The sequence below is a fragment of the Chroicocephalus ridibundus genome, chromosome 12, assembly GCF_963924245.1.
Source record: "Chroicocephalus ridibundus chromosome 12, bChrRid1.1, whole genome shotgun sequence".
NCBI classification, from domain to species: Eukaryota; Metazoa; Chordata; class Aves; order Charadriiformes; family Laridae; genus Chroicocephalus; species Chroicocephalus ridibundus.
In genome coordinates, this window is record NC_086295.1 from 17648122 (window position 1) to 17673080 (window position 24959).

Here is a 24959-nt window from a genome sequence, read left to right on the forward strand (position 1 = left end):
CACGCACACACTCCTAGCAGCAGCGTGCCCACGCTTCCAGCTTCACCCTTGCATTTCTTACGTTGATATCCCTTCTTGCTTAGCTCGCCGGCCTCACCCACCCTCCCCTGTCTTGGGCAAGCTGGTGGCTGGATGATGAAATAGCTTTCTTTGCTCTCGTAAGCACTAGATCAGCTCCTGTAGAGTTCATTTCCTTACAACTAACCATTTTCTCTAATCCAGAGCAAATCTCAGGAACCAAGTGGGGAAGAAAAGGATTTATCTGACCCGTCAGTAAAATCCAGCCTGAAAGAAGAGAATTTAAAGACTGCTGTTCCAGTGGTCTTCCAGGTCTCAGTGCTGTTTTACTAACTGCTTCTTACCGTAGTATGAAAGCTCACCTTAACCAGCTGAGGGCTGTGTGCTTCCAGCTCCTCTCCCCATGGCAGAGCTGTTATGTCGATGTTTACACACACACACACACACACGAAAACACGTGTGCAGGTGTGTTCCTCTGGAGTTTGCTTGACACCCTGTTTCTCATACCTCTCAACATCCCAGCAGTGCCAAGGGAAGGTTGGGCTGGCACAGCCGGGCCCGTTGCGGGGCTGGCTCTGGGCTGCAAACGCTTGGAGCAGAGTCCAGGAGGTGGGATTCCTCTGGCATCAGTGGGCTTAGACCTCTTCCTGAGGGAGAACTGCCTCAAGCGAAATGCAAAGGCCAGCACTGGGTCTAGGTTTCCCAAAGTCCAGCACGGCTCTAGATTTCCCATGGCTTCATGGCAAGGTGTGGGGAGGGGGGATGTGCCCTCTGATGGTGGAGTTGAGAGGTATGTCCACGTCTGGAGAAGAGCTATGGAGGGAGGTCATCCCTTGGCTCTGACCGTGCTGTCAATTGCACTGACCAAACACTCAACCAGGTCATCCCTAAGACTCACCCCCCGCTGCGTCAGGCCTCTGGAGGGGGGGTGCTGTGTTGGTGGCGCAGATTCTTCCCCCCGCCCTGCCCCGGCACAGGCAGCCGCCCCGGTGCGCAGGGCCAGTGGGCAGTCCCGGTGGGGATGGTCCTCCTGCCCTGGGGCGATGCTCCGCAGGGCCCACGCAGATGCTCAGTGGAATTGGCACATTCCTTCGCTTCTCCTTCGCTGTGCGTGGCTGATGGGGCCCTTTTCTTTCAAACTCTTCTCTCTTTCTTTCCCTTTGGTTGGTTGGTTGGTTGGTTGGTGTTTTTTGGGAGCCCAACCCCACTGACATCCGATGGCACTGGCGCCCGAGCCGTTTCTGAATGTCTCTTAACAGCCCTGTTGTTTTGCATACATCTGCTTCCACCGGGTGCGCTGACGTGCCTCCAAGCTGGCCAAGCTTTTCTGTGTGACTGACCCTTTTTTGAGATGATTAATTACCACTAGACTTTTGCCAAAACCAGATTGAAGAACCCTTCTCCCCCCACCCCGCCCCTGCAAAGTCGCTACTGTCAGAAAGGTTTCAGTCTCCATGCTTGAGTTGTGTTTGACTCTACTCTGTGATGTTTGCTGCAGCCTTCCTCCTCCTCCTCCTCCTTCTCCTCCTCCTCCTCCCTTCTCCCCTGTCGGCACTGCCAGCGTTGCCGCCCCACGCGGTGCTCACTGTCTCCGTCTCTCTCCGCCATTGTGTCTCATTCAGAGAGCGGGCTTGAGGGAGGGCGCCGAGGAGAAAGCTAAGCCACCTCGGCACAGGGCTCCCGAGAGTGACACCGGCGATGAGGAGCAGGACCAGGAGAAGGACTCGGTCTTTCTGAAGGACAACCACCTGGCCATCGAGCGCAAGTGCTCCAGCATCACGGTCAGTTCAACCTCCAGCCTGGAAGCAGAGGTGGACTTCACAGTGATTGGTGACTTCCACGGCACAGCCTTTGAGGACATCTCCCGGAGCCTGCCTGAGCTGGACAAGGACAAGAGTGAAACGGAAGATGAAGGTCTGGTTTCCTTCCAGCACACTGACAAAGTAGTTGCCGGACTGGAAGAGGATATCAAAGGCGGGGAGAAGGTCTCCCAGCCCAGCTCAGATGTCTCCCAGCTAGAGGTACACAGGGACACCATTCCATTGAGACTGTCTCAGTGCCATCACGCCTCCATGTTCCTTGTCTGGGTGCCCAGTACTGCCTTGCTGGGGTGCACTCCCACATTGGTTTGGAAGAGCATGCCAGCTTTCAAACATCCCCAGGTTCCTGTCCGGTGTAGCTGTTTCCCCCCGATGCACGCTGTCGTCTGTGTTGCATGGCTCTGTTGTGTGTTTTGTGCATCTGCTAACCGGGAGAAGTCACCGCCATCTCTTCATCCCCTGCCTTCGGCTGCCTACCCCGTCCCTCGCACCACTACAGCATGTCAGCAGCCGGGAAGGGCACGTGTCACTAACCAGCGGCTCTGTCCTTGTGTTTTGCATGAAGTCAGTGACCAGTTTGTGTAGTGAAGAGAAATGTGCTGCCAACTAACCTCTCTGGTCGTGCCGGGGCTGGGAGGGGTTTCCAGAGGAGCCTGGGGGAGCCTCTCCAGAGCTCGTGGAGGGTCGCTCCTATGCCGGGAGCGATTGTAACGGGGTTGAGAAAAATGCATGCGGCATGCGTGTGGGATTTGAATGTACGCCACAGGGAGAGGACGGTAGAGCCGGTCCCAGCTTGGACGAAATGCAGCCTTGCCTCTGCTCTGGGCCAGGGCCATCTCCTGCCCGGTCAGTGCTGGGGCAGCCCTCCAGCTCTGGCAGGTAAGTCCCCAACGCTGGCTGGAGCTGCCAGGGTGAGTCTGGAGATGGAGTCAGGAAAAAGCTGCAGAATTAAAGACAGCTTTCTCTGACCCAGCCTGGAAACCCTTGTGTGGAGCATCCGACGCTGTGGGGTCACAGGGGGGCCATGGGCAGGGGTGATCAGCCCCGCCGTGGCCGGTGCTTGGCAAGGGAGGCTGTTGGCCAAGCACGCCCTGTGCAGGAGCCCTTGGCAGCTCCAGTTTCCTGTAACAGGGGAGCGCTGGAAACCTAAACGTATCCCCATTCCACTGAGGTTCTGACGCCCTGGGTGTGACCACAGCCGCCGGGAGCTGGTGCAGATCATAAACGCGCTGCGGGGTGTGAGTGAAATGGATTTGGTGGGTCTCACCCACCTTTTAAAGACCAGTTTGACCTAACCCATGGTGTCTATAAATCTATCCAAAAAACCTCTGAAAACCCCAGGGGCAGAGCATCAGGTGTGGTTTGGGGTACGTCAGTCACACTGGGCACTTTGCATGGTGGCCGTCCGCCCAGGGCGGCAGCCCGGCCTCCGCTCCTCGCCCAGGTGGGGCTCGGCACGACACTTGCAGGTCATCATACATGTGGGGCACTCGTGGAGGAGTGGGGCAGGGATGCTCTGCTCGTGGGGGCTGGTGCACAAGGAGCGCTCAGAGCTGGTGGCGTCGTGCCCCAGCGCCTGACTCGCTGTGTTTCTTCTGCAGTCGTCAGCCCCAAAAACGGATGCTGTGACCGTCGGCCTGGGGCCGGGCGTGAAGAAGCCTGAAGCAGACGGCTCTGCTCCCCACCAGGTCGGCACCACGGACGCAGCCCAGGTGACGCGGTGGCTCTGTCCTCCTGGCCTTGCTCCCTGATGGCTCTGCCAAGCCTCAGTCCAGCAAAACTTGTCCTCAGACAGCAGCACGGGGGGGGCAGGTGGCTGAGTGGGGCGGCTGGGGGCCTCTGCTCCCCCTCGCCTTGCTGGAGTCCCCAAAACATCACAGCAAAGCCCACCCAGAGATATTCTGTGTGAGTCCCCGGCCCCATCTGCCATGCCACTGGGCAGCGCTGGCACATGGGGATGTCTCCAGAGGGTAACGGCCACCATACGTGCTCTACCGCACGTGTCCATGGCGTCGTCACCCTCCCCGGCTTCCTCTGGCAGCAAGGACGGCCACACCGTCCCTGAAAGTGTCACCCCCTCCCTGGCATCTCCAGGCTCACCAGGTTTCCTTTGCCCCGGCAGGTGGAAGGAGGCACCCCGGGCAGGGACGCCACCGCCACTGCTCACGCTGGCACCACAGAGACAGCACTGGCGACCTCAGTAAGCAGGGCTGGCCCCTCGAGAGGTGGGGGAGACCCTGTCCCCTGCGGTCCCTCTGCTCCAGCGAGGGCGACTGGGGCCAGCGGTGCTGGGGGGGACCCTGCCCCACCGGGGACGTCTGCGGAGGGCGACCTGCCGTGTTTGCCTCCGCGTTGCATCCGAGCCAACGCGCCCGTCTGCTCTTCTTTCAGGATCACAGCACCAAGGCTGGGAAAGGAGCTGCTCCCGTGACAGACCTTCGCTCCCTCTCACCGGTGAGGGGGGGATGTGGTGCCAGCAGCAAGGCCATATGGGAGGTCCCTGCGGGGCTGGGGGTGGGCTGGGGTTGGTCCCACAGGGACCTCTTCCGTGTTCCCAGCAGTGGCACCCTTGGCTGGTGTGTTGGTACTGGGAAGAAAAGGAGGATGCTGTGCTGGTTTAACCCTCGCCAGCAACTAAGACCACGCAGCCACTCGCTCACTCCCCCCATGGCAGGATGGGGGACAGAATCGTAAAAGTGAGGAAAAACTCACAGGTTGAGACGAAGGCAGTTTAATAGGTGGAGCAAAAGCCGTTCGCGCAAGCAAAGCAAACCAAGGAATCCATTCACCGCTTCCCACGGGCAGGCGGGTGTTCAGCCATCCCCAGGACAGCAGGGCTCCATCGCGCATAATGGTGACTTGGGAATAAAAACGCCATCACTCCAAACATCCCTCCCTTCCGTCTTCTTCCCCCAGCTTTATATACTGAGCGTGACGCCACATGGCATGGAACATCCCTTTGGGCGGTTGGGGTCAGCTGTCCCGGCCGTGTCCCCTCCCAACGTCTTGTGCCCCCCCACCCCAGCCCATCACTGGTGGGGTGGGATGAGGAGCAGAATGGCCTTGAGAGCTCAGCAACAACCAAAAACATCGGTGCGCTATCGCCCTATGCCCATCCCAAATCCAAAACATGGCATTACACCAGCTGCTAGCAAGAAAGTTAACTCCATCCCAGCTGGAACCGTGTCAGTGGGGAAGAGCGAAACACAGCCATGAAACCATCTCCCGGCTGCAGAAACCCTTTCCTGCAGCTTTGTGTTTGGCATAGCTCTGGAAACCTCTCCCTGGCCCCCTCGAAAAATCTGTGTCCAGTTGGAAGCGTGGTGCAGTGTCTTTTTTTTCCCTTGACGCTCTCTCCCTTCCCGGGCTTGGCCGAGTAGGTGCATCCCGGTGGGAAGGTCCCAGCTCCCTGGGAGCCAGCACTGGGGACTCCCCTGTGGTGGCCCTGCTGATGCTGCTGCTCTCTGTCCCTCTGTCCTGCAGATCACCAGCGGCTCCGCTGGGAAGGAAGTGCTCACCAGCATATTCAGTGCCACTGCGGAAACCCTCTCCACTTCCACCACTACCCATGTTACCAAGGTAAGAGCAGCTCCAAAGGCGGGAGCCAGGGGGTTCCTGCTGCAGGCCACTGGAATTTGTGGAGGGGTGGGTTTATATCGTGGTTGGTACGGCAGAAAATGCCCCTCTCCTCCTTACGAGCCAAAAAAGTGTATGCTATCCCGTGGGGGATGGTGAGCCAGCACAGCGCCTGGCTCAGCCCTGCTGGCCTCTCCCAGCCAGCCCATGACCCTGGGCAAGGACAGCCAGGCATCAGGTGGCCATCACCCGCGTCCCACCCACGGGGACTGCGAAAACGTGCTGTGCCCACCTCTGCTCGGTAGGTTGGGAGGGCAGGGAGACGTTGGGGCGAGAAGGAGGAGCAGCGCGGTGTCACTGACCTCCTGATGCCGACTGCCGGGGTGGAAGGGACTCGGAATTAGGCTGCCAGCAGCGTGCGTGCGAGTCCCTGCCCGCGCAGCTGGGGTGAGTGTTCCCAGGTGTACCTACAGCCAGACCCCAGCTCCCCCTGGCCCAAGAAGCCCACAGCACCAATGCTGGAGCATCTCACCTTGGGTCGGGTTTATTAGAGCTGGAGCAGCACAGGCAAGGGGGAGTGACGGTAGGAAATGGAGGAGATGATGCTGCATCAGAGAAACCTCACCCGTGGCCGTTTAGTTCCAAATTAAGTGCACATAAATGAAAGCAGAAGCTCAGGGAGGGACCGGAGCAGGAAGGAGGGGTGCTTGGTACCCTCCACCTGGCATTTTCCTTTCCTCCTCGCCTGTGGCCAGTTGTGTCTTGCTGGTTCTAACCATGCACCGAGTCGAGGGTAGTGGGAGATGCGCTAACTTGCGGGGGATTTCCTAAGGTGATGCTGGCATTGTCCCTCCTCCCGCGGGCCGAGCTGCATCCACCAGGAGCTGGCCTGTGGGACAGCTGTGGGTGAGTGCTTTCCTTCTTGTTGTGCAGACTGTGAAAGGAGGGTTTTCCGAGACCCGAATAGAGAAGCGCATCATTATCACAGGAGATGAAGACGTGGACCAGGACCAGGTAGGAGCAGGACACCCTGGCTTTGCCCGGCTCTGGCTGCCCCCAGCTGCAGCACCACATGCTTCTGGTTCTGGCTCATACCTGTTTACTCCTTCTTTCCAAAAACTGTCCCTGAGACCCCAAACCCACCGGCTCTGTCTGGCACCCACGTGAAGCCCCAGCCCAGCTCCCATCAGCGCCCATTGCAGCGGTGGAGCGGCAGTAGAGATTACATGCCAGCACAGAGCCCAGTGATGGGAATCACCTTTTCATTTTCTTAAAACAAGTTTCCAGTTGCCCTTTCGCTGCTGAAACACTCCAAAGTGACCCAGGTTCTTCCTCCCTTTCCAGCACACTCTCACCACAGGTTGACTCTCTCCAAGTGATGGTGTTTTGCATCTGCCTCTGTGATACAGGAACAAAAAGTGACAAACAGTTATGATGAAATAACAGAGATTGACACGAATCTCTAGGGCCGCAGGGTAGTTTTCCTGTGGCCTAACCCTTTGGGATTTGTTGCTTAAGAAGAAAAATTAAAGAGCTAAAGTATTGAAAATGCTTTGAAGTAATGTTTAGATGTTGTTAGAATTAGGATAATAAATTTAATTACATTATGATTGTAGATTTTTATAGAATCATAGAATGGCTAGAGTTGGAAGGGACCTTAAAGATCATCTAGTTCCCACCAGGAACTGCTGCAGAGAGAATTGCTGCTCTTCCTTTGCTTGGGTTTCAGTTGGGAGCCTGGGACATGGCGCATCTCTACAGAAAATAAACCAGCAAGAGAAAGGCAGTGCATGAGGCATCCCAGTGGCATCCCAATCCCCGATCAGTGGTGGGCTCCAGCCTCTTCTGCCAGGCTACTGTGGGTTCAGCTTTGAACCTCTGCATCCATGTCCTCCTGGAATCCCACTCGGCTCCAGCTGCTTTCTGTCCACTGGTTCTGTCTGGCTGAGGGCGATGTGCCAGGTTGCAGGGAATCATAGAATCATAGAATCGTAGGGCTGGAAGAGACCTCTGGAGATCACCCAGTCCAACCCCCTGCCAGAGCAGGGTCACCCAGAGCAGGTGGCACAGGAACGCGTCCAGGCGGGGTTGGAATGTCTCCAGAGACGGAGACTCCCCCACCTCTCTGGGCAGCCTGTGCCAGGGCTCTGCCACCCTCACAGCAAAGAAGTTCCTCCTCATGTTTAGGTGGAACTTCCTATGGTCAAGTTTGTGCCCGTTACCTCTTGTCCTGTCCCCGGGCACCACTGAGAAGAGCCTGGCCCCATCCTCCTGACACCCCCCCTTTCAGTATTTATAAGCGTTGATAAGGTCCCCCCTCAGCCGTCTTTTTTCCAGACTGAAGAGACCCAAATCCCTCAGCCTTTCCTCACAAGAGAGGTGTTCCAGTCCCCTCAGCATCTTGGTAGCCCTTTGCTGTCCCCTCTCCAGCAGTTCCCTGTCCCTCTTGAACCAGGGAGCCCAGAACTGGACCCAGCACTCCAGAGGCGGCCTCCCCAGGGCAGAGCAGAGGGGGAGGATGACCTCCCTCCACCTGCTGGCCACACTCTTCTCGATGCACCCCCAGGATGCCATTGGCCTTCTTGGCCACAAGGGCACATTGCTGGCTCATGGGCATCCTGTTGTTCCCCAGGACTCCCAGGTCTCTTTGCACCGAGCTGCTCTCCAGCAGGTCACCCCCAACTTGTCCTGGTGCAGGGGGTTATTCCTCCCCAGGTGCAGCACCCTGCACTTGCCCTTGTTGAATTTCATAAGGTTTCTCTCTGCCCAACTCTCCAGCCTGTCCAGGTCTCTCTGGATGGCGACACAGCCTGCCGGTGTGTCAGCCACCCCCCCCCAGCTTTGTGTCATCGGCAAACTTGCTGAGGGCGCACTCCATCCCCTCGTCCAGGTCATTGATGTATATTGATATACTCTTCAGTCTATTTACTGAAGAGGACTGGACCCAGTACTGACCCCTGGGGAACACCACTCCTCACTGACCTCCAACTAGACCCTGTGCCCCTAATCACGACCCTCTGAGCTCTGTCTTTCAACCAGTTCTCTATCCACCTTACTGTCCATTCATCAAGCCCACTCTTCCTAAGCTTCCCTATGAGTGACGAGAAATGCTTTCATCCTTCTGGTTTCTAGGCGTTGGCTTTAGCAATCAAAGAGGCAAAACTACAGCATCCCGACATGCTGGTAACCAAAGCTGTGGTATACAGAGAAACAGAACCTTCTCCAGAGGAAAGGGACAAGAAACCTCAGGTAGGTGGAGAAGTTGCCAGGTGTGATCTGTAGCTGCTGTGAAGGGGTGGCTGTAACTGGGCAAGTGTCTCTGATCCCCACCAGCTCCAGGTTGCTGCTCCTCAGCACTAAGAGTGGCAGCTCTCGGCCAGTGTGATGGCCACCTGGTTGTGGTTAGAAAGCCAGCACCATGCCACCCAAAGCAATTCTGCAGATGTCACCTTGCTGTCCTGCTCAGCAGAGGGCTCAGAGTCATTTGCATGTTAAGAAGGAAGGACCCGCTTGTCCCCCTGGGTCGGCGAGGGAAAGAGGTGATACCAGTTTTGTGGATGGGCTGAGAAACGTGGCTACAGGTTCTGCAAAGCCAGTCCAAAGGATCAGAGCAGTGTTTGCAAAAGAAAAAAGAGGTTTCTTTAGTCCCCTTCAGATGCCCAGGTTGTCCTTTCATACACACGCAGGTGCGGGCAGCGGCACAACAAGGTTTGCACCTCCCCACAGATGCCCCAAAGACATTTTTCCTGAGGGCAAAGCTGGCTTGAGGAGCCCTGCCCCGCTCTTAGCCCCCCACTCCGACCCCGGTGCTGCCCCCTCAGCCGGGTCGCTGCGGGGCTCGGGCGGTGGCACAGCCCAGCAGAGCCATGTGTAGGGTAGAGGATCATGGTGGAATGGAGAGGGGTAGCTTCCGAAGGCAGCTTCGCTGCTGGAAAATGCAGGAGGCGCTGCGTCAGCAGCCAGGCTGCCCGCGCATTTCGAGAGGCCTCTTTGGCAACGGGAGGTTTGTGTTTCTTTATGGTGTGAAGATTTTGATTTGTCGGCTTTTACGCTTGGAAAAGCGACCGGCTCCGTTGCAGTTTGGAAGGTCAGAAGAGGCTCTTGCATCTGCCTAACCTTACCTCCTACGGCAGGGTACAAACAAGCGAGCCCAGACTCTTCTGCGGTCACTTAGGGAGCCACCCGGCTTGAACCGAATGGCTTAAAGTAAGGGAGCAGTGACCCACCGTTGTCGCCCCCGTACACCAACATACAGCAGGAACTGAGAATTCCTGCTAGTCACCAGAAGTCCTGGTAATTAAGTGCCAACTGCGGCCCCAAGCGTTTGCAAATTTACTCTCCAGTGCCCTCGTACAAAGAGGAGCCCTTTTATAGCCAAAGAGATCAGCCCCCCCTCCTCCCGCCCCCGCGCCGCCATGACCGGTCGTTTCCATCTGCCTTATACAGGAATCTTGACCAACATGTTCATGGAAGTCGGCATCTGTATTCAAACCCGGAGAACAGCGGAGAAGGAGCCTTCATGCTGGGTTTGTCAGCAAGACATAGACATCCCGGCTGCAATGTTCATGGCGAGAGACAAAAATTTTTAAAAAAGGAATAGCAAATATATTATATATATATATACATACATACATATATATATATATATATAAAAAAAAAAAAAACAAAACAGGAAACAAAATGCATCCTTGCACTGCTGCTATATGCTGGAAATGAATGGCAAACAACACCACCAACAAACAAAGCCAACCCTCTGCAGATAAATTGAAGAATTTACTGGATTGGTGATAAGATAAGATTTAAAACATCGTAATAATAACAATAATATTGTTAACAATACAATAAGCCACCATCTTGCATGTTACATTAAAGGATACACAATCATGAGTTCATTTGTTGCACACTGAATGGAAAGGAAAACTGCTTTGCAACAAAGCAAGAAATAAGCAAACTGAGATAAAAAAAACCCACAAGCAGAAGCAAAACCATTCCCCACCTCTGGAAAGAAGAGAGAAAAACATTGAATTTGTTACCTTAGAGTTATTTTCTGATTTGCAAGTGTCGTTTCGCCCTTCTCCTCATTTCATGCTGGTTCTTTTGCATCTTTTGGGGTTATGTTAACTCTTCCCCTTCCGTTCCTTGCCTTCTTCTCTGTGCACTTGTCCAACCTCTTGTTCTCTGAAGGTATTTAAGAATGGGTTTCATTTCAGACAAAGCAAATGATATGTATATGGTTTCTCATTTATAAAAAAGCAGCCTGTAGGGGTTTCACATGGATGTGCATTTAAGTTATGTATATTATTATCTATAACGAGGGGGGAGGGAGGGAACAATACTGAAATAATTCAACAGTGCTGGTAAATATGATGGCGACATTTTTAAATTATTAACTCTTTGATTGACTGTGGTTGGTGTATTTGGAGACTCTTAGATCATTCGTGGGACTCTCGGTCCTGCAAGAAGAGAACGGGGAAGGTTTCAGCCGCTGCTGTTCCGCGGAGGGGGGGGGAAGGGGAGAGGGCGAGAGACGGGAGATGTCCCCGCAGGCTGATCTGCAGGGGATGGTGGTTGGATTTGGAGGGGCAGTGGTGACTTGGAGGGGCAGGGAAGGAGTTTGAGGCTGTGGCTCTGGCAGCTGTAGGCAGGATGGTCTCCCCGGCCCCCACCCAGAGCCACGGGAGCCAGCTGGGAGCAAGGTGGCAGCCGCAGGACTGCGTTCATTGCTCCTCTCCGGCCCACTGAGCCGTGCCGGTGGTTGGGGTGGTTTTGCTTTGTTTCTGGATCCCAGTAATGAAGTTACTTGAGCTTTTGTAGTAGGGTCGAAGGCGGAGGGGTTGTTTCTGCCCTGCCTCCCCCGCTGCCTGGGGTGTGATGGCAAGGGCTGCCCGAGGCGCTGCGGGCTGGTGACAGCGGTGGCAAGGTGATGGCAGTCCTTCCCCTGACCTTCCTTGGGGGCGGGCAGCGGAGAGGCTGTGCTGTCTCCACCACTGCAGAGCGTCCCCAGCATCCCAGGCTGGATGAGAGCCCAGGTCCTCTGCGTAAGAAGGCGCGTGTCGAGGAGATGTCAGTGGAGCTGCCTTCCCCCAGCTCATCCCAGCTCGGCCTTTAGCCACAGGCTTCTTCTCCGGCTGCCTTTGGAAGGGGATCATGGGCCAAGCCCAGGGCCTCGTACACTGTGAACCAGGCAGTTAGGGTAGACTTGGAACCAAAATCAGAAAGGAAAGGAAATAAACGGGTTTCCTTCTCGGAATCGTCTCTAGCTCCTGCGGAAACAGAAGGGCCCACGATTCTGCACCATTTTGCCTTTAGTCTCCCACCCCTCACACAGACCGTGCCCAGCAATAGGTGCGTTTTGCCAGGTCCTGCAGTGGCTCGGAGGAGGACAGGGAGCAGGAGAGCCTGCACCGCGGGGATGTTGTGGCCAGACCCCGCTTGCCGCCTCTTCTGTCCCAGGAGAGACCCTGATCCCTGGCAGCCGCGGTTCACCAGATGCTTGCTAGTATGTCCCCGTGAAGTCTGTTCTCCTTCTGGCAGAGAGGTTTCTGCTCCAGGCAGGAGCACAGGCTGCTTGGGAAGCGGACGGAGCTGCTGGCTGGCCCCAGGGCTGCCAGGTCCCAAGGGTCTCCCCAGCTTCCACCCGAGCGCCTTCAGCTACCTTTAGAGACCAGATTCCCAACCAAAAAAGAGTTAAGGCGGTTGCAAAGAGGCTCCTTTTCTCTCTTTTCTTTTTTCAATACACCCAAACCAGCTGTGATCAGCAGTGGCACTTTCGGAGGGAGAGGCGGGCTGGCGGGGGGACTTGTGGTGCTGGTGTTCATCGGCACACTGCGCGTTCCGTACCCAGAGGAGCCCACCTGGCTCCGGCACCTTTACAACCCACCAGAGGCTACTGTGAAACTAGCTACTTGCTTTTGACATTGTGTACAGGTAGGAAATCGAAGGTTACCGTTAAAATTAGTGGCCTTACACAGTTAGACTTGATGTGCGCTTGGACTGAAACGAGTTACGTTTGGAGTGAGCAGATCCAGTCCCTGGCTTCCGCAGCGTGTTTAATGGGTGGCAGTGTTTTAGAAACTTAAAATAAATTTTAAAAAAAAAAAGAAAAGAAAAGAAAAGAAAAAAGAAAAAAAGGAAAGAAAAAAGCTCACTGCTTCTTCGCCTGGCAGGGTGTGGGCTTCTGCTGCTCAGCAACAACCGATGCCGCCGCGGGCTCAGCTCCCCCAGCCTGCCCATCACCGTGCTGCGTTTCAGATAGCTGATCACTGCGTGGTTCCTTCCAGGGGCCTTTCTGTTGAAAGGGGTGGGAGACACGAGTGCCTGTTTTTACCTGATCCCACAAATTCATTCCAAACCTGGCCTGCGATTGCATGAGTAATAACAGTAACAATAATAATAATAATAATATTTATTTTTATTTTAGAAGCACCTTACCAACCAACTGCAACGCTCTGTTGTTCCTTCACTAACTCTCCTTCCCTTGTTCTCCCTCTCCCCCCTTCGGTCATACTCCTTTTCAGTGCTCGGTGGTGTATGCGTGTGTGCTCACTGTTCTTGTATTCAATAAAAGTGAAATAAATGTGTTTGATGCTAAATCAGCCTGGGGCCTCAGTGGACTCTTTCCTGCCAAGAGGGTGGAGAAGTGAAGGGGGGACCTTGCAACCGGGGTCTCGCACGCGGAAATACTTCACAACCCACAACGAAACTTGGCCCTGTCTAAAGCGAAGATGCCACCAGGTTGGGTACTGCGGTGGTGGAGCTGGGAGCAGCGGTGTGTGGCAGCTGCTGACCATCGTACACAGGCGTGGGGTGGCGAAGGAGGTTGTGAGGATGCTCAAAAGGCAGAGAGAGGAGGCATCAGCTGCCCCTGAGGAGCCCGACTCTGTCATCCGGGGAGGGAGGACGTGGTGCTGTGAGGGCATTGAGAAGGACATGGACCTGTTGGAGCGGGGCCAGAGGAGGCCCCGGAGATGCTGGGAGGGCTGGAGCCCCTCTGCTGTGAGGACAGGCTGAGAGAGCTGGGGGGGTTCAGCCTGGAGAAGAGAAGGCTCCGGGGAGACCTTAGAGCCCCTTCCAGTCCCTAAAGGGGCTCCAGGAGAGATGGGGAGGGACTCTGGATCAGGGAGGGGAGCCATGGGACGAGGGGGAACAGTTTTAAACTGAAAGAGGGAGATTTAGATGAGATATCAGGAAGAAATCCTTTGCTGTGAGGGCGGTGAGCCCCTGGCCCAGGTTGCCCAGAGAAGCTGTGGCTGCCCCATCCCTGGAGGGGTTCAAGGCCAGGTTGGACGGTGCTTGGAGCAACCTGGTCTGGGGGGAGGTGTCCCGGCCCAGGGCAGGGGGGTGGCACTGGATGGTCTTTAAGGTCCCTTCCAACCCAAACCATTCTGTCAGTCTATGATCCGTCCCGCTGTGGGGTCTCCATGTCTCTGTCCCGCCGTGGGGCTCTGGGTCCATCTGTCCCATCGCAGGGCTCTTCTCCCTCTGTCCTGCTGCAGGGCCCTCAGTGCCGGCCTGGGAGGACTGGGGTGCCCGGGGGAATGGCTGCCAGCTGGGGGGCTGGGGGAGCGAGACCGCCTTTGGGGGACGTTGGGACAGAGCGGAGCAGCCATGGATGGTCCTGGGAAAGCAAAGGGGAATAACGTCCGCCTCTGGAGTCCCGGGAGCAGCGGGAGGATGGGGGGGGCGGAACGACTGTGCCCGGAACCGCGGTGCCGCCCGGGCGCTTTTCGGGAAGGACCGGGAGGGCGCAGCGGTTCCGGGCGCTGAGGAGCGGGCCCGGGGCGCCGGCCGCGGCCTGCCCTGCCCCGCCATGGCGGCCCCGCGGCTGGAGCCCGAGCTGGCCCGGCAGCTCTTCTTCGAGGGCGCCGCCGTGGTGGTGCTGGGCGTCCCCGAGGGCACCGAGTTCGGCATCGACTACAGCACCTGGGCCGTGGGGCCCCGGTTCCGCGGCGTCAAGATGATCCCGCCGGGCCTCCACTTCCTACACTGCAGCGCGGGGCGGGCGGGCGGCGGCCGGGAGACTGGCCCCCGCACCGGCTGCTTCCTCAGCCTGCAGCGGCGGGAGGTGCGGGTGCTGCGGTGGGACCCCGCCGGCGAGGCGGTGGGGCTGGCGGCCGCGGGGGAGGCCGAGGCCTTCCGGGAGAACCTGCAGGAGATGGACCCCTTCCTCGGGCCCTACCCCTACGAGACGCTGAAGAAGTGGGTCTCCCTCACCAGCTTCATCAGCGAAGCTGCTGTGAAGCAGCTGCAGCCGGAGAGCGGGTGGATCTGCGCCTTCTCGGAGGTGCTGCCGGTGGTGGCCGGGCGGCACACCCAGGACCGGGCAGAGCAGCACCTGCCCCGCTTCGACGCCGAGTGCCGGAGCTACGCCGAAGGCATGGCGCGGCTGCCCCAGATGAAGCCGAGAGCCGGCACTGAGATCCGGTTCACGGAGCTGCCGAAGCAGATGTACCCCGACGGTGCTACGCCGGAGGAGATCACCAGGCACAGCATGGACCTCAGCTACGCGCTGGAGAAGGTGATTAGCCAGCGGTACGCCAGCCAGCCTCTGGATCTGCTCGGTGAGTACCACCTATCACTGGGTAGAGTCTTGGAGTGCTTTCATAGAGTCATAGAATAGTTTGCGTTGGAAGGGACCTTTAAAAGCCATCTAGGCCAACCCCCTGCCGTGAGCGGGAACAACTTCAACTAGAGCAGGTTGCTCAGAGCCCCATCCGACCTGACCTGGAATCTTCCCAGGGATGGGGTATCCCTCACCTCTCCGGGCCACCTGGGCCAGTGTCTCACTGCTCTCATTGTAAAGAATTTTTTCCTTCCGTCTAGTCTGAATGTCCCCTCTTTCAGTTTAAAACCGTTCCCCCTCGTCCTATCACTCCACTCCCTGATCAAGAGTCCCTCCCCAGCTCTCCTGGAACCCCTTTAGGGACTGGAGGGGGCTCTGAGGTCTCCCCCAGAGCCTTCTCTTCTCCATGCTGAACAACCCCAACTCTCTCAGCCTGTCCCCATAGGAGAGGGGCTCCAGCCCTCTGATTATTTTTGTTGCCCTCCTCTGGACCCGCTTCTGCTTTGGAAGAGTAAAGTAATTTCTCTGTAAAGTGAGAGCCCTGGGATGAAACCTGCACCTGTTGTGTGGGCCCTGTTCCCTGGCGCCCTGAGGCATCTCTCGTAATGACAAGACAGAAGTTTGTGGGGTTTTTAGCAGTTACAGGGCCTGTTCCAGTTGCGCTGGCGCGAGGACATTGTGCTCAGTGTCCAGAGCTGCCAGCCTGCCACGTTTGCCCCTTTCACTCCTGGGTGCTGTGTTTGGTGCCCAGGTTGCCTCAAATTAAGGCAAAAGCAGCAATTGCCGGTGGCCATGAGCTGCACCACATGCAAAGGGGGCCTGTCATCTGGCACCAGCCTGGCACTCTGCCTGTGAAGTGAACCTCCGAGGACGGAGCTGACGGAATCCTGGAAGAATTGAATGGGGCTGAGCAGACAATTTTCAGGTTCTTGTTCCCATGTCAGTGGTATGGGGTCTCCCAGCAGGCAGTTTCCGAGGTAGTAGCCGGTCCCCTCCCTCGCTGGAGCAGCAGCAGCTCTGTTGCGTGCTGCTGGCGACTCTCCGTGGCAGCGTTCGGGGTTTGCCAGCCCTCCTGCAGGAGACACCCACAGCGAGGACTGCGGCTCCCGCTCACAGCGCCTTAATTACTTGCCAACCTTTTTTGGCAACTTGCGATATGAATAAGTATCAAATCTGTAGAGGTCCTGAAGTGTGGTTTTGTTCCATGGTAGGATGGAGGGCGGGCTCGGGAATCCAGCTGAGCTGGAGCCTCAAGGCTGCTGAGGTTTGGAATAAGACTTTGTTTTTACCATCTTCCATTTTTCTCTATATTAACATTATACAAGTTAATCTTTGTCGAAGACAACTCTAGGATATACAATGAATGAATTACCTTAGGAAATGGTGATGCCATTGTTCTGATGCTGATTGTAGCTGATGCTAAGCATCCAGTGAGATGAACCCTGGCTCTTAATTCAACGAGATAAAAACATCCGTTAATGTACTGCTCACTTCTCCCAGTGTTCCCACAGCCCTCGCGTTCAAGGGCAGTAGCATTTGCACTCCTGTGTGGCTCTGGAAACCCGGGCACAGGCGGAGTGAATGCTTGCAGAATAACAGCAATGTGTGACTTCTTATTTGAGTGTCATTTTGAGAACACAGATGACCCTGGAAGTCCTTAGGTGGCTGTGTACTCCGATTGCCCGTAAAGTCACTCTCCAAAGATGGTAATTGCAGTTACAGGTGGACCTGCCCAATTGTGCTTTGCCTTTTCTCCAGCTGAAGAGCAGAACATTAGGAAATAGTCAGTGTTTGGAGTATTGATTGCTATTAGCGGAATCTCTGGAAGGGCAGAATGCGTGTGCAAAAGGCAAACCCAGAGTTTTACGCAATCATATACGGGGCTTTTGAAAGGACATGTACCTTGGATGTGTTTTTAGTCTTATGTGTGTTTTGTTTTGTTTTGTTTTCCTTTGCTGAATATGCACAGCTGAGTTGCAGTTTGCTTTCGTCTGCTTCCTGATCGGGAATGTATATGATGCATTTGAGCACTGGAAAAGACTCTTGAACATCCTGTGCCGATCTGAAGATGCCATAGGGAAGTATCAAGACCTTTACATCAATCTCATTTCTGTGCTGTATCACCAGCTTGGTGAAATCCCAGCTGATTTTTTTGTGGACATTATTTCTCAGGACAACTTTTTAACCAGCACCTTACAGGTACGTTTGCGGCTCTCTCTTGAAAAATGAGAGTGAGGAGAGGGCACGCGGGGCATCAGAGCAAATTCAGGGCGAAGCTACAAAAGCAATTAAGCTGCTGTTGAGCTGCGTGGGAGATACTGAGCCTATCTAAGCCCACGCGTATTTTCTTTTCCTTTTTCCCTGTGTTATTTACAAAGAAATGCCATTTCCTTGTTATCTCAGAGTTTGACCATCTCAAGCTATGCCTAGAAGCGTCTAATGCAGTATAAAATTGAGTTAATCTGCATGCAGAGAGGCCAGCAAAGGAAAGGCTAATGAAGATGGCTGCAACAGAGGCTGGGGACTGTGGTTTTTTTATGGTGTTTTCCTTGGAAATAGTGCTTAAAGTAGCCTGCTACGTTGCCATGCTCACGTCTGATGTGAGTGGACTGTGCTAGCATACTTTTTCTAAAAAATTTTTAAGGCCTTTGGTTACATGAAGCTGATGAGCTGTTAGAGAGGCTGAGCAAATGCAAGATGATGTTTGTTTGTTTATTTTTTTCCCAAATGCCATTCATTCTTTTTCTTTTTTTTTTTTTTTTTTTTAATAAAAACCCCAAAACTTTGGCATAAAAGGCTGCTGATGCTGATTTTTGGTCATCTTGAATGCTATGCTTAGTATGCAGAGAAGTTGCCGTGAAACCTTATCGAGCTTCGGGCATCGATAGTCTTTAAGAAGCTTTTCCATTCCTGTTAGCCTTAAGCAAAGCTGAAGATTTTCTGTAGTCAAGTCCTTATCCAGAGGGGATTTATGGTTAGTCCCAAATGCGGAAACCACTGCTTCTGCTGAGACGGGCATCGGTAAATCTGCAATTCGGGCCTAGTAAAACCAGTTACTCCCACTGCTTGTAACCACGCTAACAGCTCAGCAAACAGGCTAATGAAAACTTGGTTTGGAAAAAAAAAGAAAAAAGAAAAGCCAAAACCAGATACACTGTTGAAGCTCAGCAATGGCAACTTAATCCCAGCAGAAACAGTCGTAAGTTATGTTGCAGGTGCTTGATGCAAAGCCGTAACGCCTTCGCCTTTCTCCGGGAGTGGCTGCATTTCTCTATTTGTGACTCCAAGTTCATGCTCTAGATGTGGGGAGAGGGGAGGTGTTTGTTTTTAATTTGCTGGGTAAAATGTTACAGGAGGCATTTGCTTTAATCGAGTGACTTTCTTCGCTTTTTTGGAATTTGGATTCGTAGAAGTCTCAATTTTTTAAAATGGTTATTTTATTTTCATTGGTGGGTTTTTTCCATCCCATTACGGGACTGGAAAACCCAGCTCTATTTGCAGCAAACTCACGGATCGACATTTTGCACTTGTCCGTTTACAACAGTACAAAGAATGTGTCAGCCAGCCATTCTCTCCATCCGGTGGGAGTTTTGGAAGCACCCTCTCTTGCTGGCTGTCTTTCCTTTTTGGATACCTGGGTCTTGTCCGCCCTTGGATTTCATCAGTCTGTGTTTTCTACTGAAGCGGTGGAAGCTGATGCCTTTAGGTGGCTGCGCGGGCTGCGGGATCACTGCTGAGCCCTAGCAGGAGTCCCTGCATTCCTAGGAACAAAGAAGAAATTTGCCTTATTGCTGAGCTGAGCCTCTCCTTGCTGAAAGTTCTCTGTTTCTCTGTTCCCGTGGGATTTCCATGCTGAAATAATGCCAGGGAACCTCTGGGACTTGCCTCACCCAGTCGCTTTATGTACACAGCCATCAGAATTAACAACCTTAACTGGGTGTAGGCAGGTGGATCGGAAAAAGTGCAAAACGGTGTGCGTGTGGGGGTGTATTATCTGTGCGTTAGCTTTTGCTCAGCTTTTGAATACAGCAACTTTATTTTTGGAGTTTGATCTAAAGCAAGAAGAGTACACCATAACCTCCACCCCATATGCAGCCGTAACAATGTTTAAAGAAAAAAAAAATATTGATGAAATAACTAATTTCACGTGCAATTCATTGAGGAGAAGTGGGAAGTATAATCTTTTATTATTTTTTTTTTAATAGCAGCCTCGCTGGGTAAGGGAGTTCTGTTATGAAGAGGCAGTTTCCTGGTAGAATGAACAAGGAAAAGGCAAATTTTCCTAAGCAAAGCAGCAAACTTTGCTGCCCGTTGTCAGTGTTTTATCCAGCTGTCAGTAGATCTCTCCCAAATAAGAGCCTGCTTTTTTCCCAGGGGGCTTTGCCTTCACTGCCATTAAGCAATGATTTATTTTTTTTTTTTTCTGTTTGGCTTTGAAATACAAGTTTCTTCCTATGGAGATGAGTTCCGGATCATGAGTTGAGACGAGGAGCAGAAGCAGGCTGGTGAGAGTTGGGCTCTGAGGCTAAATGCCCTGTTTAATCGCACACAGGTGCTTTAACTCTCAAAGTGCTAACAGAAGCTGTGAATTTGTGAAAACTTAATAGATTTGTGTTTGTCTGGATGACGGAGGGGAGCCAGCCTTAGAGGTTAGTCCAGATTCCAGTGCCCTGTAGCCAAGGGAATGGTTGTGCTGGGGATAACTGGACTTTTTCCGGAGAGCTCCTATTCTTCTCTTACCTTCATGGTCACTTTATTAAAATAGTTTTCGCTGCGTCCCAAGGTGTTGGTGATACCGTATTACAAAAGTACTTTGGGGGTTCTCCTGGTCCATCCAACCATGAAAAAGACGGGTGTAATTACCTGTTGGCCTTTTTGAAACATGCTGTGAAGTTGGCTATGTGGCAAATGAAAACAGATAGTCCTCTCTTTTTTTTTTTTTTTTTTTTTTTCTTATTTTTTTCTTTTTTCCCCCCCCTTTCTGCTCAGACATTTTTCTTTGCTCACACTTCGGAGTATTTCAGAATTCCATAGCAGGTCTTTAATTACATGTGCACTCCTTGAAACAAAGTTGTTACCTTAATACAAATACTTCTAAGGCTGAGTCAGTGGAGCGGAGGCGGGATGTCTGTCCTGGCGGGGGGATGAGAGGAGACGTGGAGGCTTTGTTTAGGTAGCCCCAAAGCTGGAGTGGTTTCCAGGGTGGCAGGTCCCTTACCAATGGCCTACCCTGAACCTTTTCCTCCTACGCCCTGTTAGTGACATCTTTGTAGGAAAGGGAGGCACAGCTTGTGCCGTGGCTCAGTTCTTACTGACCTCTACTCTGTTCTTTTAGGTGTTTTTTTCCTGCACGTGCAGCGCTGCTGTTGACGGGACCCTAAGGAAAAAAGCTGAAAAATTCAAGGCTCACCTAACGAAGAAATTTAAATGGGACTTTGAGGCGGAGCCTGACGACTGCGCTCCTGTAGTGGTAGAACTTCCTGAGGGCGTGCAGATGGGCTAAGCAAAATGGCCGCTTCGGAACAAACAGCTTTTTAAAATAACTCTTTCTCCACATTTTCTCCAGCCTTGCAAGCTTCCTAGAAGCTGACTCCAGTTTCTGCTCTAGAAGCAGATGTGGAAAACCCAGGAGGATTCCTAACTTCGCGAGGAGACCAGAATTAATGGAAGAGTTTGAGTATTGTCACACAGCTACTTCGGACACCTTGGTTTTTACCCTCGCTCTTTGGCAACATCTCCTCATTCTGTACTCAGCTGACCTCTAGATCCCTGGTGCCTTCTGTCCTCCTGGGCTAGAGGTGACACGCTGTTTGGAGAGCATCTGTGGTTCACACTTGAAGCCTTTGCTGCTCCGATTTGGTACCTCCTGAGCGAGGAGCGTAAGCTCACACGGCTGGTCGTTGCAGCTTTTGACGGCCTGAACTCGGGCTGCGAACTGAATTCTGCTCTTCCCAGGCTTGTGTTACAGGGACGTAACCACAACTCTTTCGAACCTGTGGTGGACGTTTGTGCTGCTTACCGTGATTTATTGCCATGGTCTGTTGTGGAGAAGGACACGCAGCAAAACTCCTCCCATTTCATACCCCCCGTACTGAGGTATCTTATTCCTCCCACTCTGTTAAAGCCTTTTGTATTTACTCTCTGTTTAGCCTGATGTAAAATAAAGTTAACAGTTTGCTAACAAGAAATAGAGTTACGGGACAGTAGTTATCCAGGTCTTGAAGAAGACAGCCAGCACGAGACTTCCACGTGAACTGGGTGCTCTGTTTTGTTATAATTGGAAATCCTACGTATTTTCACTGGTGACAGCCTCTTCCCATGGCCCAGCCCCCATTTCCCACAGGTGGGCTGTGAGAAAGCTGGTGGTGCTCGTTCCGAGCTGCACAGGTTCTTGGTCCTACCACGTATTTGTTCCTTTCTCGGCCGTAAGACTCCTTCAGAAATTTGTCTGTCTGCATGTCTAACACGGTAACGCTCTTTTGTTGGTCTTTTATGGTTCAAAATAAAACTCGGGAGCGCCTTGCCTGTGAATAGTCTTTTAGCTATTTAGCCACAGCTTGTGGTCCAGTGACGCTGCCCTCTATTTCTCATCGGGGATGTCCGGTGTCCCCGAGAAGTAACGTCACAGTGGTATCCGTGACATCCAAGGACGGCTCCCAGTAGAATGGTACGTGGCGTGGCACAAAGCACAGCGTGTTCTGGGAGGAAGGTGTGTGAGGAGGGGTTTCCAGGTAATCGGGAGCTTACCACGGGAATCGGCTGTCAGAAGCCCTCGCCTGCTGCTCGGTGCTGTTTCCTCAAGGGCTCTGCACTTCATTACTCTGGTGTCTTGGTCTGTTCGTTTTAAACGCTCTCTCTATTGACCACAGGCCCTCAGGGGAGCTTACTCCGATTTGGCAAGTTGTTCTTAAATCTTTCTTTCCGGGCTTTCTCGTCCTTAACGCCCTTGAGCTGGTTTTGTGCCGTGCTTTGACTGTGCTCTCCTCTTGTTTTCTCGCTCTTTGTTTCTACCCGCAGGCAGGGCGCTGTCTTTGCAGTTGCCAACTGGACAAATCATTTGTAATGGCTGGTCCCGGCTTCGATGAAAAGATGCCGTTGCCGTTTGTTGGCTCGTTGCCCCAACCCCCCGCCCGGTTCTGTTGCGTTGGAGCAGAACGCCGGTCGCTGATGTAAGTAGTGAGTAGCAAAGGCAACGTGGAGCCTGGGGACCTGCCCGTCTGGAAGGGAGAGGGGACCAGCGCTCCGTGGCCGCAGAGCAGGCGGCATCGGTGCGCCGTGGGCCGTCCTGGCAGCGTTCCCGCTTGTTTGATGGATAGGTTAATTTGAGCGCGTCTTTGTTAAACCTCCAAAACAACTGAAAATTAACTTCCAAAGTGTGGAAGAGTCAGGTTCCCAGAATGAACTACGCTTCTAGCAGCTGAGAAAAGAGAATGTCGTTGTACTTCCATTGTGCTTTTTTTTTTGTTTGTTGTTTGTTTCTTGTTGCGAGGTTGTAACAGGGAGCGGTAATATCTCTTATTAGACCCACAAAATAGGGGGGGAAGAAACAGGCCTTTGGGGACGCAGTCCCTTTGTTAGACGTGGAACAGAAGCAGCCAACTTTCAGCTAAATACTGGCCGAGGTGTTCAGAATTCAGCTCCGTTATGAGACTCAGTTGCACGCTTTGAGGCTAAAGGGAAGCTGGCACGTATGAAGCAACATGTTAGATGTTTGCAAGGCGGGGCTTATCAATTTTGGGGGGGAAAAGAGCGTTGTTATTTCCATCGAAGGCAGCAGGAAGGACGGTATAGAAGGAGAGTGGTAACGTAACAGAAAGAATATTTTCTTGCCCTTATATAGCCTGAGGCCCGCTATGGCCGTGATAACACTCCCCCTTCTTCCAGCTAAGACGAATACAGTGATCTGAAAGCAGAAGAGAGATGGCGTGCGCGTAAATATGCGTTACTGCAAGCGAACGAAGTGTAACGTGTGACGTGTTTGCAACACTGATTCAGCCATGAATTCGGGTCGGGAGAAGCAGCTTTGGGTGCGTTGTGAAGTGGCACTGAAGCATGAGGTACGTTGGCCTCCTGCTCACGTGGAGAGTTGTCCGGCTGCCAGAGTTGTGCGAGTGAGGCACGCTGGCGCCGCTCCTGTCCTGTGACGCGCTTTCGCTGCAGGTTGTGTTGGAGCACGAGCCCTGGGTGAGGCTGATGGCTTGGGGATCGGCGCTGGCATGAGCTGACCAGTGGCTACCCCCAAAAATGCGCAGCACGCTGCATTTACAATGCGTAGCCCGGTGTGAGTGTATCCAATCCTGAGAGCTGCTATTCCTTTTTTTTTTCTTTTCCCCCGCTTTCCCCGTAGGCTCAGTAACATCAGCCAAACCAGAGCTTTGGGACTCAGTGATATTTATCCCGTATGGAGCCTCCACGTTGTCCTGCACCACACCAAAAGAGAGTTGCTTCTTGTTTCATCGACCCTGCGGATTCAAAGATGCGGCATGTGGTGCCTGAGGCTGCAGAGAGCTGCCTGCCTGTGCCAGTGTTGCAGTACTTTCCTTTTTTTTTTTAATTGGGAAGAGAAACGGCCCGTCTCGTTCGTGCAGCTTCCTCGGCGATTTCCACCACCCCCTCCCCAGCTGCCACACAAGCAGACAGACCACTGTGGGCTTTGTTCAGGTGGATTGCTGCCGCTGACTTCTCCGTGTCACTGATGAACATCCACCGTGTAGATTTGCCGTTCAAATCGGCTTTGTGTAGCAGCTGTCTCGGCAATCCTTTACCTCCTGTGACAGCAAAGCCGGAACAGCACCGAGTTCGTATGGTGTTAGGTGCTACCCAGACACGTGGAGGTCCTTGTCCCCCAGCTCTTGGCCTCCGAGTGCAAACTAAAGATGAAAGGCGGTAGGTGGGGAAGGTGGAGAAAGTGATCAGCGACTGTGTCAGGCCTTATCTCTCTGAGAGCAAACCGTTTCTGCGCAATATGCTGTCAATTTTCAGAGAGTTCGGTTAGTTAGAAGAGGCTTAGCTAAAAAGTAAAATTACTGAACGGAAAATTGGTCCTGTTTTACCTCAAACCAGGACACTGTGGTTTGTTAATGCTGTGGTCTTCAATCTGCAGTGAGCTCAGGGTTAGTCACTATTTCAACCAGCAACTCTTGGTGCCTTCACTTTTACTGCTTCACGGTAAGTTGAATTTTTGGTTATTTGTTCAACTTTCTTACGGTAACCCTAGCCTTTCTGTGGGCGTCTTGTTTCAGTTCAGGTCTTTTTCTATTTTTATTAGGCTTTTTTAGCGTGTCTTCGTATTGCACACTTCTTTTTCTAATCCAGAAATAACAAGTGATGGACATTCATTTGCCATTTGTGCCTCTGACAACTAACGGGAGTGAGAGGTTTTCCAGGGTCTCTGAGACATACACCACCTTTGTTTGGAGCAGTGTTTATTTCTGCTACTGCTTTGGCGGCTGGACGTAGACTGTGGCAGCTGCCGCACGTGGAGTGGCTGGCGCTGAGCTCCTGGAACACGGAAAAAGATGAAGTGGAACATCTTGATCCCTTTCTCTGAAAAAGGAAACAATCTTCCCCTGACATTGCTGTTCGTTGTCCAACGGAGCTACGACAGTGGCTTGTTCTGCAGCCCCGTTACTATAAAAGGCATGTGCTGTGAAGGGTCATCCCTCCCGGTTGTGCTCAGCTATTTCCCAGCTGTTTCTGACCCCCCCTCCCAGCCTCTGCCCCTCCTGGGGGGTGCTGGGCAGCCCAGGGCTGGGGATGGAGCCCGTCCCAGGGAGGCAAGTGGTGCACAAACCACAGAGCGGAGCCGGGGAGGATGCTCCGTTAAAGCATGGGCTGTGCTGGAGCCTGTAATTAATGCGCGGGAGGCATCGACTCTGCAGGGGCCTCATTAAGAGAGAGTAAATGAGCTGCAAGGCGGCCTTACTACAAATAAACAAACTCCAAATGGGTTAATCAATAGGAGGAAAAATCCATATACAGCG

The 24959-nt window shown here is 53.3% G+C and overlaps 2 protein-coding genes across 18 annotated transcripts in view; both read left to right on the plus strand.

Moving 5' to 3' along the window:
* Nucleotides 1–13009, plus strand: part of EPB41L1 (erythrocyte membrane protein band 4.1 like 1) — a 70943-nt gene extending 57934 nt beyond the window's left edge. For 7 of the 17 annotated variants that reach the window (XM_063350392.1, XM_063350390.1, XM_063350396.1 and 4 more), the window contains 9 exons: nucleotides 223–330; nucleotides 1641–2039; nucleotides 3440–3550; nucleotides 3961–4038; nucleotides 4230–4292; nucleotides 5322–5417; nucleotides 6348–6428; nucleotides 8547–8663; nucleotides 9861–13009. In XM_063350392.1, the coding sequence (XP_063206462.1) occupies nucleotides 223–330; nucleotides 1641–2039; nucleotides 3440–3550; nucleotides 3961–4038; nucleotides 4230–4292; nucleotides 5322–5417; nucleotides 6348–6428; nucleotides 8547–8663; nucleotides 9861–9869 (1062 nt within the window). In that variant the 3' untranslated portion in view covers nucleotides 9870–13009. The remainder of the gene's footprint in view (nucleotides 1–222; nucleotides 331–1640; nucleotides 2040–3439; nucleotides 3551–3960; nucleotides 4039–4229; nucleotides 4293–5321; nucleotides 5418–6347; nucleotides 6429–8546; nucleotides 8664–9860) is intronic. The other 10 variants (XM_063350401.1, XM_063350402.1, XM_063350403.1 and 7 more) reach the window with 7 other exon arrangements.
* Nucleotides 13010–14150: 1141 nt separating this feature from the next.
* AAR2 (AAR2 splicing factor) lies at nucleotides 14151–21507 on the plus strand. The gene is made up of 3 exons (XM_063349704.1): nucleotides 14151–14974; nucleotides 16946–17175; nucleotides 20312–21507. The coding sequence occupies exons 1-3, from the start codon at nucleotides 14224–14226 to the stop codon at nucleotides 20477–20479; spliced, it is 1149 nt and encodes a 382-aa protein (XP_063205774.1). The 5' UTR covers nucleotides 14151–14223; the 3' UTR covers nucleotides 20480–21507.
* Nucleotides 21508–24959: the final 3452 nt, after the last annotated feature.

Coding starts and splice junctions, on each gene's coding strand:
- AAR2 (XM_063349704.1), top strand. CDS start 14,224: ATGGCGGCCCCGCGGCTGGAGCCCGAGCTGGCCCGGCAGCTCTTCTTC. Junction 14,975..16,945: donor CCAGCCTCTGGATCTGCTCG/GTGAGTACCACC, acceptor GAATATGCACAG/CTGAGTTGCAGTTTGCTTTC. Junction 17,176..20,311: donor TTTTAACCAGCACCTTACAG/GTACGTTTGCGG, acceptor CTGTTCTTTTAG/GTGTTTTTTTCCTGCACGTG.